The sequence below is a fragment of the Berghia stephanieae genome, chromosome 3, assembly GCF_034508935.2.
Source record: "Berghia stephanieae isolate SIO BIC M18660-M18661 chromosome 3, UCSD_Bste_1.3, whole genome shotgun sequence".
NCBI lineage: Eukaryota > Metazoa > Mollusca > Gastropoda > Nudibranchia > Aeolidiidae > Berghia > Berghia stephanieae.
In genome coordinates, this window is record NC_088362.1 from 89,923,352 (window position 1) to 89,939,797 (window position 16,446).

The window sequence follows — 16,446 nt, forward strand, 5'->3', positions numbered from 1 at the left end:
CTTTGTTTATAACTACTTGTTTGAGTTTAACATATATATGTGTAAAATGTTTCCAATTGCAGAAGGAAACTCAACTTCGGTTAATCGCAACATTTTTGCTGATCCCAAGGTGTTACGATTATCCAGAATGGACTGTAGTTATAAAAATGAAATCGTTAAAAAATGACCAGAATATGATTTTCTGCTGCAGAACTAAGTGTGTTGCTTGTTCTAACTTTCAAGTGAGTAAACAGCAGCAGTAATGTTATGAGTAAATCTACTGACATGCATATAAGAATGTGTCAATTGTGCTGTTGCAAACTTTGTGAACCACTCAAATACTTGAGAAATCATATCAGCTATCATATTGATTCATCACAACAGAGATAGATATTAAAATCTTAAGAAGTTATGCTTTAAGCAGTTTTGTCTTGTTTAAAAAAGGGTCTGAATAATAAAGTGAAAGGCTGTTTGTTTGTCTCATTTGTTGAATGAATTGCTGTAAATTTGAAATGAATTAAATAAGTTTTGTTTGATTTCGCACAAAGGAGAAAGGCAAGCGTAACCAGTTGTGGAGGATGACAGGGTCAGGCATGCTGGAACATGAAGGATCCACATCACCCCGAGATCCCAAGAAATCGTACAATAGTCACCTCGGACTGGTGCTCGACATGGAGGATCTGGCTCCTCGGCCTGGCAAACTTGTCCCGCTCATTTTACGGAAACCAGACAAATTGAGAAGATCTACGCAGACTTGGAAGTTCACAGAGGTAGGCATTTTAGTGACTGCATACTCTAGGTAGTTCAAGTAGAAAATATTTTCACTCATTACTGTTAGAAAAGAATGGTTCAATTTAATTTGAACTAATTTACTAGTCAGTCACTCGGATATTCATTTAATTTTTGGGCCAGGTTCTGTTAATATGAAATTAAGGGGATAAATTAATTATGTTTGTCTATGTTGTTTTTTGAAATTCTTTGTTACTGCAGAATTAAGTGGATTAATAACTCAATTTTTCTTTTTTTTTTATCAATGACTACAGCAAGGCCTATTGTGTTGTGAGGCAGGCAACATGTGTATCCAAGCAGTTGGAGGTACCAAGGGGCTTTTTGATGGTAAGCTAAGGCAATTTTAATTTTATTTCTATAATCAAAGGATTGCAAATGGCACTTGAGACTCTATTTATTTTTAGATACAAGGGTACTGTAAAAGCTGGGAATATTGGTTGTTTTTTTTTTGTTTTGTTTTTTTAATTTGGAAGAGTGGGGGTATAGATGTAATGAATATTGAAGGGTTTTTAAATTTCCTGAAATAAATATTTTCATTTTTACTTGATTAATTTGTCAACTAAGTATCAAAATGAAAAGTAAAAAACAGGTTGTCTAAATTATCATATTTATTTCAGATATTGATCTTTCTTTTTTTCTTTTTTTTTTTTTTAATTTTTTAAAGTCTTGTAAAAAAAATTGATTCGCTTAAAAAAATTTCTTTTGATGATTTTTATATTCATAAGATTATTTTTTTCCTTATATTTCCTTTCTGAAGTTTCAACTTGCTGTTATATTATTTTAGCACATTTGAATATGATCTAATGATGCTTCCTGAAGTTTCTTCTTTTCTCTCATTTGTGTACCGGATAACAATTTTACAGTCTATAAGGCAATCTGTTTTTACATTACAGGAGCAAAAGCAGTTTTAGGTCCAGGACCAAATTATAAGGAGTCTCATGATACACAGCCTCATGCATCACTTGCCTTCCAACAACTGCAGAGGCAACAATTATACCTGCAGCAGCACCTACAACAACAACAACAACAACAACAACAACAACACCCACAACCACATGCAAGTAGTGAAATTGTCTCTTCTCACCAACAAAGATTTTCATCACCAACTGACACTGTACCTCGATATCCAAAAGTGATGCCCTTTGAGCGACATGGTGAAAATGCTCCCACAAGGACAGGGCCATCATCTTCTGGGGCACTGTCTAACATTTCTTCATCATCCTTACAACCACCTGTCATCCAAAGTGGAACTGGCCCAGGTCCATCGTCCTCTATAAGCAACAACCTGCCAGTACACATGATGATCTCCAGACAAAAGCTTCATCCTGGATCTGGCTGTATTTCCGTGCGAGTTATTATGGACGGTCCAGTTAGAGTGCTTGAGTTGGTTGATATTATGGAGCGGGTAAGTCGTAAATTTGTAGGGATCTGCCCAAATTCTACAGTGAAGGCTATGAGCATGTGGTATATTAGCAAAATGAAAATAGTCTTAAATATAAATTTGAATGGTAAAACAGCATTTCTTATTATTCAAATTTTCTTTTCAACATATTAAAGGCATGCTAAAGGAAGTTCATAAGATATACAAGACTATTAGCTCCCTAAAAATCTTGAATTGACCTGTTTGGGGCTTTATTTTTTTGTCATTATTTTTTTATCTTTTTAGAATATCAAACCTACTATTCATTGAGATGACATTTATGGAAACCATTATCTGCATACACATTTCTTAAAGTAAATAGATGCTACCTAGATTTTAGGTGAGCATTATGGTTATGATTCACAAATGATATTTATGAGTACAGTTGGATGTGTAACAAAATCATATACTCAAAACTGCAATAATTCAAAGGAGAATTATTCTTTTCTTCTTTTCCTTTTTTTAAAAACGCAATTATCAAATATGTTGCGATGAATAAGGTTGTTTTTTTTTTTCTATAAAGTTCAATGCTGTGCTGTTTATTATCGCATGCTCATGTCCTCATTGTAGCTCTAATTGTTGCTCTTTTTGTAGTTTTTGTTGGATTTATTTTTTTCGTTGTTTTTTTGTTTGTTTTTTATTTGTTTGTTTTTGATTTTTTTCTCCCCATTTACTTGCTATCATCAACATAAGTTTCTCTTTTATGTCAATGTATTTATTACATTACCTGGCTACTTTTACTATAATGCTTTTTTTTTAATCAGTGAGCTTTTCTTGGTTTGCAGAATAATCAATATTTCCTTTTTTTCCCTTTCACGTGTAGCAAACACATTATACTATTATAACTAAATTTTTTTCATATTCTAAAACCGGGATATTTTTGTATGTACCGACCCACTTATACTCTTCACCTTTCACATATATTCACAAATATCCACTTTTCAGACGTTGATTGATGACAATTTAAAAGTTTCAATGTTATTACTACAAAAGGTCAGTGAATTTGGAAGGTAGAATGGATATCAAAACCCCCAAATAGGATCTGTAGAGCTGCCAATTAGAACAGTTTCATTTTTCATATTTGTTTTTGAAAAGTTGATTTTGTTAAATGCCTAAAATCAGACATTACATTTCATCATCACTTTTAATGTTTGGCACATTGTCTTAAACTAGAATCACACGGTTCGTGCACCCTTACAATAAATATGTAAGAAAACATAAGTTTAAAATTGATAAAACATTTGCTTTCTTCTGTCCTACTCTTTATTATTCTTTGAAAAAATATTGTTTGTTTATAATTTTCTTTTGACCTGAACGATTCATAAGGTAACAAATACAAACTAAGGCTAAATAACAATTTTGTATGAAAGATCAATTCTCTGTCAGATAACCATTTGATGGATATTAACTTCAGTCAAAAAAGACAACAACAAAAACAAACAGTCATGATTTGTTATTTTTAATGTTTCTACCTCTAATTATGATAATCACCTTTACTCATTCTTGCCTAATGAAAATTGCGTATATAACAACTTACTTGTTGCTATAGGAACAAGAACAATGCTAGTTGGAGTGATCTTTAAACTCTGTACTGAAAGTAATATTTTGTTTCGCTAATTATTTTGAGAAAGAAGAAAATTATTTTTGCAAAATACAGTGACAAAGAATATTTGTTAATTTTTTTCATATTCAGGAACCATATTATGGGGCTTGTTTTTTTTTTTTTTGTTTTTTTTTTTGGGGGGGGGATTTTGAATTTTGTTTGTTTTCTTTAATTTATTTTATTTCTACCAAAAATTGAAGGCACTATTATGACATCTCAATTCGAATCTATTAAACATTAATCATCTTATTAAAAAAAATTGTAAGTCCACCATCACATCATATCTTTTGATAACATACTTTTACCTTATATCCATTTTGACAATCATGATAACAATTTACCTGACATCAATTTTTTTTTATGCTTTAACCATGGAACCATTATTAAGGTCAAATATTTATGATAGAAATTATTGTTCAGTCGTCCTGTGCCAGATGTGTATTAATGTTGATATCTTAGTTATTCATTGGTTGGCAGCTCTGTATGATGCGTATTGTGTTGTGTATGTTTGAATTGTTGTAATTTTTGCCTGTGGATCAATCATGTGCCATTCCTCTAGATTATAGACTAGACTGCTATGGAGAGTGTTTAAGGTTAATTCATTTATTTGTTTATTTATTTATTACCTTTTTCGGAGAGGTGCTTTAAGTACCTTTTAATGAGATTGAGTAGATTGGTGGCGCATCATTTTCTGGAGTTATGTGCAATCCTTTTCTCAAATTAGGTAAATTGTCTCTTTATAACACATTCCTCATTGTAACAATGATCTGTTATATTAAGATATTCTTGTTACTAAAAATTTCAGCGTATCACTTCTCTTATGTTTCATTAACACTGTAATGCTTTGGATTATTCATTTATATTGTCTTAACTTATAAAGGTTCTTGCATGCCCCCCCCCCCCCTTATTCTTAAATAATTATCATTATTATGTGGATTAATTGTGTGTCATTTTGATACTTTGACTGACATTTATTTGTGTATTCGCTTTCGGAAATAGTTTAGTGCAGCCTTGCAAACATTTTGCCTGTTATTACTAATAAGTAACTCTTGGAATTTAGTCCCACATCTTTAGTTGAGACAAGGCATTCTGATGATTTATTTACGAATATGTACCTGTGCTTGTTATGACACAGTAGATCACGTTTCATTAAGATCTTCTTTATTTTGTTGGCCCTCGCTAGGGCATTTTAACAAACTCACAATATCAGGTAATTGAGTTGACACCAACTCAAAATGTGTATGCACTGATTCATCATAATATGTCCTTGTGATATGTTTCAGCAATTTAAACGTTTGTAGTATATGTCCTCATATCAAAACATAGCATGTATATAACAAATAGCATGTAACAAATGGCAATGGATAAAGTTAATAGAAACGTTGTTTTGTTTTTTTTTCAAAGATTTGTTTTAATTTTTTTTTTTTTGCATGCCCCTTAAAAATATGACCGGTTTGCTCAGAAAAAAAGGTTGGCTTCTTTAGATTGTCATGTTAAGTGAATCTTATATTCAAAATCATTTAGCATTTTTATACATTCCACCATATGATATTTCTGTTGGTTAGTCTATAGTTTTTTGTTTTGTTTTGTTTTGTAATTTTGTTCAAAGCATTAATTTCAATACAGTTAGTGAATACTTCATAATGTAACTAAGTCTAATTTTAGTTGTATTGAAACTTGGCTACTTACCAATTGCCCATATTCATCTGAATTACACAGAATGCAATAATCTTCACACGTTATTCATCTCTATCTAAATCATCATTTCCATTAACTACGGTATTTATCATCATCATCATCATGGATTCCATCATTATGAACTGTATTTTTGCCACACAATCAAATTCATGAGATTATTTCCATTTCTCCATATCCCCACTATATTCAATAATGATAATGATGGCAACTACAATGACAACAGCAAGTGGTAAAGAGGATGACCACAGAGAAGGACATTCAAGAATGGGAGGTCTATGATGAACTCAAGAGCCATTTGGTGGAAAAGAAGAACAAGAAGGAATCAAACAGCCAATATTCCGTAGAGGTAAATTCCCTTAATTTGTGTCTCGGGGGAAATTCGTCTTTATGGTCTATTTCGAAAAAATGCTAAGATAATCTGAGTGTTAGCTACAGTACAGTATTGCAACGTGAGCAATAAGGACTATCCTTGCTCAATGAAAAAACGAGATGTGTGGAGCTTGAACCAGGTCCTCATTGTGTAAATGTTATGCCTTATCTAATCAGCCATCCCACCCCCAATAAGTTGCAAGATTTTTTTAAAAGCATGCAATAAGCTATTTCCATATGTATTTGATATTTCTTGTTTAATTTAAGTTTAAAATTCATTCATTTATGCCATTCTTTATAAATTTATATACAAAGCCATTTCACATTCATCATTATCTATCCAACAAAGACTTAAATTACTTGACATGTTTTGATAGAAAATAGGAAATAAGAAATTCCGCTTTGTTTTTGAATTTACTAGTTCTCTGTAGCCTTGAAAAAAGGCGTGGGAGTGTCTGTGGTCAACAACCAGGCCGAGGAGCTTCTCTACGTGACTTTGAAAAATATCAGTGTAGAAGTCATGGTCAAGCCAGGATCCATATCATTGGATGCCAGCGTTGCATGCATTCAGGTACTTCTTTTGTTCCTTTTTTTTTGTTTTTAATAGTTTTTTTTTGTTGTTGTTGTTGTTTGTTTTTTTCTTATGATTTGTTGTTTGTCTGTTTATTTGGGGTTATGTCAAACATATTTTCTAGTCTTTTTAACAAAATGTCATGGTCAATGGCGTCAAGAGCAGCTGAAAGATCTAAAAGGCTTAACACATTGATATTGTTAGAATCGACATTACATAACAAGTCACTAAAAATTTTTAAGAAGTGCCATTTCAGTACTGTGTTGCTGTTTGTTGGCTGACTGGAAAGGTTGTTCCAAACTGCTTTTCTTAAGATGAGATGATAATTGTGTCAGTACTTCCTTCTCCAAAAGTTTTGACTAAAAAGGTAAATTTGATACAGGACAATAATTGTTTTATACATTTAGATACACTGTTGCTTAATCCTTGCCAGGCTGACAACCAAATATTAGGAGCCCAGACCCCCGTGGTGTTGTACACTCCTGTGGCTAGACGAGACCTCCCAGATAATATGCCTGCCTTGAGTATCTCAGCACACAAGGTACCAAGTGGTGAATGGAAGGCAGAAATTTTCAAGGTATGATAGATAAATATTGCAATGCTTCTTTTTTCTGTTTTCATTGCTTTAATTCCCATGTGGCAACATTAATATATTGGAAATATAGAAAAATAGCAATGAGGAAAAGTTCGTTATTCGTCATGAGTCACATTATCTAATGAAAGTAATGCTTAACAATCTAAATACCAGCACTTTGTTCTTTTGTTACCACGAGATATAGATATATTTGTAAGTTCAAAAATGTTTTTGTGGTCTAAAATGGAGTAATAATAAGCTATAAAGTAACACTCAATGATTAACCCTTACTTGTTCTTAGTCCAAGTTGGATTCTCATATTGAGTCAAGACTGATTTATTTAGTAACTTGATATGTGGCACTTATTCTCGTTACATAATTAAATATCAGAAATCTTTATCATAAATGCTTATCTCTTGTGTCTTTTTTTTATTTCCTCAATGTTAGCACTTGTTCATCTCCACCAAAAGAACCACAATCAACCTAGAGGAACAACTCTTGTGGAAATTAGCGCAAATGGCTGGGGTGGGCAAGGAGGATGACCTCACATCAGAATGTCTGGATCAGACTTATGATGCTCATCGGTAAGGATAAATGGAGCTGCCAACATATTTTATCAATGTAAATAATCTTTTAATGCCATGAGGCCACGGAACCAGAGTTTATTTGCTGAAAATTTACAATTGTTTAATTCAAATTGCACGCCATCAGATTTATTTTAGACCCAGTCACTCAGTCACTGCTGAGTATAAAGAGGATGGGGGAACAAGGATTCTGACTGCACGCAGCAAAAAATGTTTTTAAATTCTTGAGCTTGTATGAAAAATGTGCCCAAAGATATATGTTACATATGTATCCGAACAGAAACGTAAACAGCCTGATACTTGTTTTACACCTGAGTACATTGAGAGAAAGTGAGTGAAGAATCTTTTCTTAGGACTCAACTTTGTGCTCCACGTAGCAGGACTTGGACCAGGGACGAACAGATCCAAACACAAGTGTCATACCACAAAACCATAGCTTTCATCAGCCAACAACTAAAAGAGTTAAAGCAGTAATACTTTTTGTAGAATCCAGAGAGATGGGGGGAAAGGGTATTTTTTCATGACAAATCCTTCAGGGTAACGGCAACTAGGTTGTGGAATTCCCTTTCATACAATACCAAAAACAGTGAAAATTTAGTTACGTTTAAAAAGAAATTGAAAACTGGAATATTAAGAAGAGCTCATTTTGATAATTAATTATATGTTTTAAATTAGGATAAATGGTATAGTAATGTCTATGTAAAGAGTTTACGTATGTGTATGAGAAGTTTCTGTATATGGGTTTAAGTGCAGGTGTATGTGTGCATGCATGCTAGTGTGTATGATAGTTTATATAGTCTTAGTGATTGTTAAGCACCATATGGCACTTGTCTGTGGATTAATGGGCATTATATAAGTATATTATATTATATCATTACGTCTTGTCAGGATAAGCAATGGTGATGTTGATGATATTCATTCTGATTGATTAACCAAATAATAGTTTGGAAAGCATAGAATTCTGATAGACCTTCTGAACTAAGGAAATTCCTTTAATAACCAAGGGATGAGGCTCTTTTTAGTTTTGGCTTTAAAGGGCTGCTTAGATTGCTGAGTTAAGTTAACATCTGAGTACATCATAGGAAAACTGTGCGTTAATACTAACTGGATAACTGTTTTATGTGTCACAAATTTAACTATTGAAATTATAAGATATTTTGTCAAAGTGATAATGGATTCAGAGATAACAGTAGACTTGACTCTACTGCATTGAAAATGCACAAATTATCAATCGTTGAAAACGTTTACATTGTTTTGGATTTGCTGGTGAAAGATGGGTTTTTTTTGTCATGTTCTTAAGTCTTACTTAATCTTACAATAAATGTGATAATCTCGTTTTTTAAAAAAAATATGTCCATTCATTTAGAGCACTATCAGCTGTAACATCAACCCAGGGAAAACGTTACTATTTTGGAACGGTCAAACTAAGTGTCAGTCAAGTGACCTTGAGCATGATTACATCCAACAAGTTGACCCCTGACCTCAAGGCTATCAAGAATGCTTTGTCTGTACGACTACTGGCATTTGAACAAGCCAACATTGACATGCGTATGTACTATTTTGTCCTTATCATATGTTGTTAATTTAATTAAAGCGCATTAAAAACGTACAGCTCTAAGATTCTCTCAGCTATTTGGCACTGGTTTTGTAAGTTCACTTATCTAGATAATTCAACTAAGGCTAGCTACACTGCATGAGGAATATATTGACACAATAAAAAAATGAAGGGAAATTAAAGGCAAATGATAAAATACATCATCCTCATCAAGTGTTCATTTTAGGATAATGGCCAGTAGTCATTTCTGAACAAATTATTCTAACAATTATAATAAAAAAAAGGGATAACATTCTTTTAGTAATAGTTTATAGCAAAAAAAAAAAACATATATTTTTTAAATAAAGAAATTTAAAACAAATTTTAACTAATGAAATAAAGTTAATTAAATAGATAAAATAAAATAAATATATAAATGAAAGAATAAAATAATAGAAATAGCAATAATAATAATAATAATATAATAATAATAATAATAATAATAATAATAATAATAATGATAATAATAATAATATAATAATATAATAATAATAATAATAATAATAATAATAATAATAATAATAATAATAATAATTTTAGGAATAATAATAGTAATAATAATAATAATAATAATAATAATAATTAATTAATTATTATTATTATTATTATTATTATTATTATTATTATTATTATTATTATTATTATTATTATTATTATCATTTTTATACAAAGCAACGTTAATCAAGGTTAAAAGAAAAAGAAGAAATAAAACCTCTTATTTTTCAGAGGAGAAAGCCCTTTGTACAAATGTATCGACCTTTAAATCTTTACAATCTTAGGAGGCTGGGCCAGATAAGGGCAAAAATTCCAAGATAGTTTACGCTCTGAAAAATAAAAGATAAATGCCCTGACAATTAAGTTTGAAATTCTTCCAATATCTCTGAGAATCAGTAGCATGGCATGGGTAATTGATTTTGCTTAACACAACCAACATTTTAAATTCATTATCCAAAACTACATTTTAAAATTGATATAAAATATTTTTTGGAAAATAATGAAAAGAAAAGACAATAATATTTTTTACACCATCTTTATCCTCGCATATTATTATAATATTGCATGATTGATATTTAAGTTTTTGTTTTTTTTTTCACATTTCACAGATTCATTTGAGCAATATCACGTTTTTGAGACAGGCCCATTTTTACTCAATGAGATCAGGAATCATTTTACTGACGTAAGAATTCCATCCATATCTATTTTATTGAAATTATTTCACCAATTCATCATAAATGATTCTTGCTAGGTTTGTTTTGTTTTTTAATTTCCCTTTTTTATCTAAGTATTCCAGCGAGGTTGGTTTCATTAGCAGAAATCAAATGTTTAATGTAAAAAAAAATATATTATTTTATTTCGACTTGTGTTAGCAATGTCTATATTGAATTTGAATTAAAGCTCATCCATATCATTTGAAAATATGAATTCCCTTTTTACTTTTTATTGACAAGATTGTAGCATATTTTTGCGAAGAATAGCTCACCCTTCATTACACAGTAAGAACAAATTGATAAATAATCAACAGGCTTGACAATTTTTGCAATACTTATACTTTAATTTAACATTGTGATAAATTATGTTTTCCCATTTGGCTTTGGTTTTTGTGGTTTTTAATCTTTGTTGATTCTACCTTACTCACCTGACTCATTCTAACCATTACTACCCTCCTTCCAGGAACTGAGGGGTCAGGCAGCCAAGATTTTAGGCTCTGTAGACTTTCTTGGCAACCCTCTAGGTCTGTTCTTGGACATCACCGAGGGAATCACGGGCTTTGTCAAGGATGGAAATATCAGTGGCTTGTTGAAGAATGTGACACACGGTTTTTCCAATACGACTGCTAAGGTATTTTGAATAGTTAGTTTGTCTCACATTGTTTTGTTTCTTTTGTATTTTTAGAGGTTTTATTAATGCCCCAGTAACATATATCTAGTAACATTTATCTTCTTCCTCCTCATCTTTTTCTTCTTCTTTTGCTTCAATTTAATTTTGATAGGAGAGTGAATAGTTTTCTATTTATCTGGACTAAAGCTGAAAATTAGTCAGATGTTTGTTTGTCACTGAAAAATTCCCATAGAAGTTTGCATATCCACCTTCAATTATTTTTCATTTCCAATTCACACATACTGTTTTTATTCCAATTAGCTGTATATTGTTTTTGTTAATAGCCATAATTGCGTTTGGTCGATTTGTTTATGTTTTTTTTTTTTCTCTTTACCAGGTTGTGAGCTCATTGTCAGATGGAATCAGTACTGTGAGCTTGGATGAGGGCCACAACCAAACACGAGAGGCCCTCCGTTCCACAACGTCTGGCAGCAGCAGTGAACATGTGATGGCAGGTTTCAAGGGTCTCTCCCATGGCCTGCTGGGAGGTGTGACGTCACTCGTCACACAGAGTATAGCTGGGGCCCAAAATGAAGGAATTGGTGTAAGCCTCTGACTTTTTATTATTGTTTTGTTTTTACATTTAATAATACGAGTATTCATTTATTGATATCAATTTCAAACCTTTGACAAAGTTATGTCATATGAGATTGCCTTTTTTATTAACAAATTTGTCCAAAATGAGTAAATGTTTGAGAATTTACATATGATGGGAGAGAGAAAAAAGAGATAGAATTGGCATACGCTATAGAAAGTGTATTATGAAAAGTTTCAATGATAATGGAGATGAGTTTTAGTGACAGGTGCTGACGTGTGAAATGAGTCAGATACATCACTCTGGAGTGACAGAATATGTCTGCTTAATCTGAAAACTGATCAAACAGTTGGTAAAAATCTTGATTTGATGCTAGAGGAACAGCAAATCTTTCAAATTCACCAACTATCATTAGTCAAAACTATTTTTATTTTATTTTGAGCAATGCAAGTTTAATCTTTATCTTTTGTAAATTTTCATTCAGGGCCTGATCAAAGGTGTTGGCAAAGGTGTGATAGGGACTGTCACCAAGCCGGTGTCAGGGGTTTTGGATCTCACTTCGGGTCTAGCCAATGCCTTGAGAGACAGCAGCACTAGGACTTCCCAGAGAGGTCCCAAACGTGAGAGACACTCCAGATGTACACAAGGTCCTGGTGGTCTCCTGCCCATCTATTCTCTTTCTCAGGCTGATGCTCAGACAAGACTTCACAAACTCAACAGTGATGACTTTTCAGAATGGTCAGTAATTATTAAGTCTTTTTGATTTTTTTTAAGCTTCTAGTGAAATAAACTTAAATGTTGCAGTTCAACATAACTACAGAGTTTATACGGCTGGACAACATAACACCGTCTGTAATTGCCTTTACTGGGATAAGATTTGCCTGTATTATATTTTTGTTTAATTTAATTTTTTTTTCTTTGCCAAATCTGAAACAAAATGGCAGTGGCCATTTCCTCCCGCAGTTGAGGACATAAAAGGACAAAACGTTTAGGGTGATTTGCTATCAAGATTTACTTACTCTTGTGCACAAAGGGCAATATAATATTCTGGGTTAAGGGATGTCATTGGAGAATGTCAACTGTTATGCATTTTTCTTTTGTGAGAGATGACTATTTTTCCTTGTAAATCTCATCTATGAGATGTCTTATGTTCATGTACTCATCTATACTAGGTATGTGCTAGATATGTATTATTAAGATAATACAAATGTATTTTCATTTCTAAAAATGTTCAGGTAAGGCTATGATTGTTTCCTCAGACTAGGGATGCATTTCTTCTATCATCTAATCCGGTTCTCCCTTTTATCTAACTCTATTGTCTTATTTTTCCTGGCGGGTAAATGACCCAAATGTGTTGCAAATGCTGTTAAACCTATTAAATCAATCAAACAAACATCTTTTTGATTTATTTGCTAATCCTTTAGACTCAACAGTCATTCTATATTCTGTTGCAGGAGTCTGTACTCTATCCTGTATATCGTTACATATTCCAGAAATTTAAAAAAAAGTAGTATATGATAAAATCAATTAATTATCAATCAAGACTATTTTATCAATATCATCTTTTTAAAAATCGAATTGCAAGAGCCTATGCTCAATTTTTAAAAACGTTGATGACATCGTGAAGAACCTTTATGTTGGCAACGAGGAAAAAGAGAAGACATTGTTAATAAAAGTTCTCAAGGAAACCAATCATTTATTTCAATCTCTTAATTTCTCAATTGCCAATTCCAATTTTCTGAAAATAGACTATGTTGTAAATGGGACACATGGGATGAGATGTCACAGACATAGAAAATTAACAAGAAAAGAAGCCATACTGTTATGATGACATTTAAAAATAATTATTTTTATTATTTTCGAATTAGTTTTAAAGATTACTTTTGTCCTTTGCTTTTTGAGAATTATTGATATTGTATTCAAATGTATGTTCAATAATTCCTCCTTTGGTCCTCTATCCAGCCTGGTAGCTATGGAACAGTTGGACTATTCTAGTGGGGAAGGCAACATCTATGCCTTGATCAGCAGTCGCAGGGTGTATTTTGTCAACCAACGCAATGCTTCTCAAGACAATATCGTGCTGCAGATTGATCATGCTTCCATCTTGGAATGTTGTAGCATTACTGCAGGTTTGTTGGGTTTTTTTTGTGTGTGTGTTTGTTTTTGTTTTACAATATATTCAGCTGTGAAATTGCTACCTCCATTTGAAAGTGTGCAAAAATGTCATTTTATTTCTGACATAAGCTGGGGTGTTATTTACTTGTATAATAGCCCATTATTATTCACTTTTTTGACCTGCAATATTCTGATGCACTGTTGTATGTACTGACTACCACGGATGACTCAACACCTTCTTTGCAGTTGATCAATCTTTAATGATGCAACAAATTTAATGTAAAGATACAAAATTGTAACATGTTCCTCTTTTCAGACGGGAAATTCTTTGTAGAATTGACCAGGAGAACCAATGTCAATGACTTGTCTAGCCTCAACAAGCCTCGGGTGCGCTGTGAAAAACAGTCCATTTCCAAAAAGGTAGGATTTTATGAAAACCATTTATAATGTGGGGGGGGGGGGGGGGGTTCTGAATGTAATCTATACTCCATAGAACAAATCCAAGAAAGGTTTGGCATAACACCAGGTTTGGTTACTGTGGTTTTGTCTTTCATTATACAAATGAGAGTCATTCTCTTCATGAAAGAGAAAGATTAAGAGTCAATGTTGTCATACGAATTGCATTTTACAAGATCTTAGGGAAAATTTGATAATCCATTTCCATCCTCGATTTCTCTAGCTTGTGTTTTTCACAGAATGACATATGAACAAATATAGCTGATATTTTCAATCTGCATTTCACAAATACACAGAGATTGTTTAAGATCTTTGCTTAAATAGTTATACGAGTAGTATCAAATCATTAGACTTTGTCACTTTGTATCAAATCATTAGACTTTGTCACTTTGGATCTCAGCGGGTGGTTGGATGGGAGCATCACCCTTGAATCATATACCTATGATGTTCACATGGGTGTACGATCCGATAGTGATGTCGTTTCTTCTTCTCTTTACTAGCCTATCCTGCTTCTTTGGTTTGTGATTGTATTTTTGACAGGGGATATTTTTTTTTTCTGTAAATCTTCTGCCTGTTTGTTCTTGGTTATTTATAATTTAGCTTATGATATCTTTAGGTTATGATTTTGATTTACATTTGTACTATTTTTGTTAGATAGCTTGTTTTTTTGTTTCAGCGGTCTCTCATATAACCTCAATTGTGTTGGAAGAGACCTAAAGCAACAAACAAAAATCACTTTGGATCTCAGCACTTTCTTTTGATTACTTTTTTTTTGCAGTTCTTTGGAAACGATATAAATACGTTGAGAAAGGTGTTAAACTAAGTCATTTTTGCTGTGTTTTCCATCTACAATTTATTTTTTTCTTCCATAGGTTGCACAAGAAATAAAATATGCAAAGAATTTGTTTGATGAACGAGCCCAAACTTTGGACAATGACAGTTCCTCTGATGAAGGAGACAACTGAGTCTGATTGAAAGATAATCCAATGAAAGAATCATAATTAATGGCAACAATTCTGAAAACTGTCAGCCGTTTGTCTTGCTTTACAGATACTTTTAATAGAAATAAAATAAATTTCAAGAAAAGAGGTGAATCAGCAAAGACTGGGAAAGGATGATTGGGAGTGAATATGAATGTGGAGATGTCATTACAGCTGAATGGTTTCATTTGTATATTTCTAATAATTTCTAAACAATTTAAAGGCGATGAAGGCAAGGATGATTTTTTATTATTAATTTTATCACTAAATTGTATTTTAAATATACCTATTTGATGCCATTCTTCTAATAGTTATATTGATTAAAGCACCAAAAAATAGTATTCATAATGTACATACTATCAATACTGGTTGTTTGTTGTTATCCTGTATAGAATCCAAGACTAGTCATTGTATTTTGAACCTCTGAATACGATTGTGCAGGTATGTGCATACGTGCTCATTTTAAACAAGGTTGTGCTTCGTGTTTACCAATGCTTGAAGATATGGATATGTATAGGAGACATGATATCTTGAATATTTGAATTAGCCCAATATGTTTTAAGCACACCTTATGGGACAGAATAATTATCTGTATGATTGATGCCGTTTACAATAATGGTTGTAGTGAGAAAGAATTGTTGCAATTGAAAAGTCTGCATTGTAATGGTAACAATTAATATTCTATTGATATTTTTTATGTTTATTAAAATTCTTTATGGGGTCTGACATTATTCTCAAAACTTGAAAGTGATATCATCGGGGGTTTTTTGTTTTTTTTTGTTTTTTGTTTTTTTTGTTTTGGATATCTCTTGTATCCATCAAATCAAGAGATGGGATTATTTCGTCACTTGTAAAACTAAAAGATTGTTTTATTGCCATGGAACACCTTGTCACGCACTCTGTGAAAGGTTGCTTTATCAAAGAATGAACAATGTTATTATGATGACAATTTATTATTATGCATATAATCAGATGTAATCCAATGAGTTATTATTCCATGTTTAACAAGGATTAACATATTCACGGTTATATGAATGGTGTATATATTATATCTTAGATTGGGTAATGATTTGATTTTAATATGATGCATTTCTGAATGCTGATATTTATTAACATGTTCTTTTATTTAATCCTCCAGTCTTTCAAACCATGATTTCTAATTAGTGATAGATAGAGGGTTGTCCTTTTTACAAACAGTACTTTAATCAAAATGGCTTCCTGTTTTAACCTATGGCTGGTTTTTATTGCAGGGGAATAACTCTGTATAAAGTATTTAAAATCTGGAAAAAGATTAAGATAAT

The 16,446-nt window shown here is 32.1% G+C and overlaps 1 protein-coding gene across 1 annotated transcript in view; it reads left to right on the forward strand.

Annotated features, from left to right (window-relative positions):
- The window catches only part of LOC144968789 (intermembrane lipid transfer protein VPS13D-like), an 83,837-nt gene extending 68,140 nt beyond the window's left edge, over window positions 1–15,697 (forward strand). Inside the window, exons 72-86 of the mRNA XM_078907469.1 lie at window positions 528–749; window positions 1,023–1,095; window positions 1,662–2,173; window positions 5,713–5,835; window positions 6,280–6,429; window positions 6,863–7,006; window positions 7,451–7,587; window positions 8,954–9,135; window positions 10,285–10,358; window positions 10,853–11,020; window positions 11,397–11,603; window positions 12,079–12,332; window positions 13,557–13,723; window positions 14,026–14,129; window positions 15,038–15,697. Of these exons, the coding sequence (XP_078763595.1) occupies window positions 528–749; window positions 1,023–1,095; window positions 1,662–2,173; window positions 5,713–5,835; window positions 6,280–6,429; window positions 6,863–7,006; window positions 7,451–7,587; window positions 8,954–9,135; window positions 10,285–10,358; window positions 10,853–11,020; window positions 11,397–11,603; window positions 12,079–12,332; window positions 13,557–13,723; window positions 14,026–14,129; window positions 15,038–15,130 (2,610 nt within the window). The 3' untranslated portion in view covers window positions 15,131–15,697. The remainder of the gene's footprint in view (window positions 1–527; window positions 750–1,022; window positions 1,096–1,661; window positions 2,174–5,712; window positions 5,836–6,279; window positions 6,430–6,862; window positions 7,007–7,450; window positions 7,588–8,953; window positions 9,136–10,284; window positions 10,359–10,852; window positions 11,021–11,396; window positions 11,604–12,078; window positions 12,333–13,556; window positions 13,724–14,025; window positions 14,130–15,037) is intronic.
- Window positions 15,698–16,446: the final 749 nt, after the last annotated feature.